The following is a 1,457-nucleotide window of genomic DNA, read 5'->3' as shown; positions in this document are numbered from 1 at the left end:
AGGTCATGGAAGAGCTCGAGAGGGATGGTCTCGATGCCGACCTTTTCACTGCCCTCGATAATATCGAAGATGCAGTTAAGAGTCGAAAAAAGGAGCTGAAAGGACCTAAGAACGAAACCTCTGAGGAACAAGGCAGAGGTAGTCGGTCCTTCCCATACCACATTCTGAGTTCATCGTTAGTACTCCTTGAAGAGGTTCCCGAGGCTTCTGCGGAGTCCAAAGAGACGGGTGCGTATGTCCCCCCTCATCTTCGAACGCGGAAGTCCACAACGACGGCAGAGGAAGAACGCGCGCTAAAGTTGAGTAAAATTCGTGGACTTGTGAACAAACTGAGTGAAGGCAACATCGAATTGATTACCGCTGAGATCGTCAGTTTACTCAGCGACGACGACCCCACCATCGTTGATGGGTACGCCCGCGAGTTCGTGGACAGCGCGATTGGGAATCCGCACATATCTCTCACCCTCCTCGGCACGTATTGCGCTCATATAGTTGCCATTACGATGCTCTCTGGTGGCCGTCCTCTCGCCATAGTCATTGAGCTCATCGGGACGTTCGTGCGGGAGAATCTTCCTAATGTTTCGGATGATACTGCCGGTTCTGTGAAGGCGCAGATCAGCAATTGTTGTAAAGTGATTGCTTTGGTGTTCACCTTCGGAGCCGTCAGCCCGAATGTGGTGATCGATTTGATTCGCTTCATTTTCACTCCCAACGATATGCATCGGCTCGATTTGGTTCTGGTAGTTCTGAGATTCGCCGGGAGGAAACTGCGAAAAGATAATCTCCAGGATTTCTCGGAGATTTTGGAAGTCTTGACGAAGGACTCTAATGTGGCGGGCGAGGCCAGCGGAAAATATCAGTTCCTTTTGGGCGAGCTCGAAAACTTGAGGAACAACAAAGTCAACTTCACGGCTCTGTCGCATTTTGAGGCAAATTTTGGTTGGTTGAAGTCGTCGAATCTACTAAAAGGTCGGGGAACTCCGGAAGATTCCCTCTTGCAAGTTCCCGTGAACATGTTCGATCCGGAGCAGGTTGACAGGCTGAAGGACATTCCCTGGTGGCGAGGCGCCTCTGGGGGGATCAGAGTCACCGCCACCACCTCTAAAGCTGAGGACAGTGAACACGCCAGATTGTTGAAATTGGCGGCTAAAATGAAGATGAACACGGATTTGCGAAAGTCTATTTTCATAGCACTCATGGGCGCGGAAGACTACAAACATGCGGTGTTCCGGTTGGGGCAGGTCATCGGTTCTCGACCGAAGTTGGTGCCGCAAGTTGCGGTCGTGTTGCTACACTGTGCCATTCATGAGAATTCCTTCAATCGATACTACTGTCGTGTCGGGAAAGCTCTCACGGAGCTGCCAGGGACGTGGGGATCGAGATACTCCCACGCTTTGAGGAACGCATTGACGAAACTGCTGCAACAGTGTCATACGTATCCTGTCAAGAGGGTCGGA

General features: G+C 51.3%; 1 protein-coding gene across 1 annotated transcript; it reads left to right on the top strand.

Moving 5' to 3' along the window:
* Positions 1–180: 180 nt before the first annotated feature.
* On the top strand, positions 181–1,451 carry Pmar_PMAR018193 (Pre-mRNA-splicing factor CWC22, putative; the record flags this gene model as incomplete). The annotated part of the gene is made up of 1 exon (XM_002769594.1): positions 181–1,451. A coding segment is annotated over one exon (1,271 nt), but the record flags the coding sequence as incomplete, so codon positions are not given.
* Positions 1,452–1,457: the final 6 nt, after the last annotated feature.

This window comes from Perkinsus marinus, assembly GCF_000006405.1.
Source record: "Perkinsus marinus ATCC 50983 genomic scaffold scf_1104296965564, whole genome shotgun sequence".
Taxonomy (NCBI): domain Eukaryota; phylum Perkinsozoa; order Perkinsida; family Perkinsidae; genus Perkinsus; species Perkinsus marinus.
The sequence above is the reverse complement of the archived record's forward strand: the minus strand, read 5'-3'. Positions and strand labels throughout refer to the sequence as shown.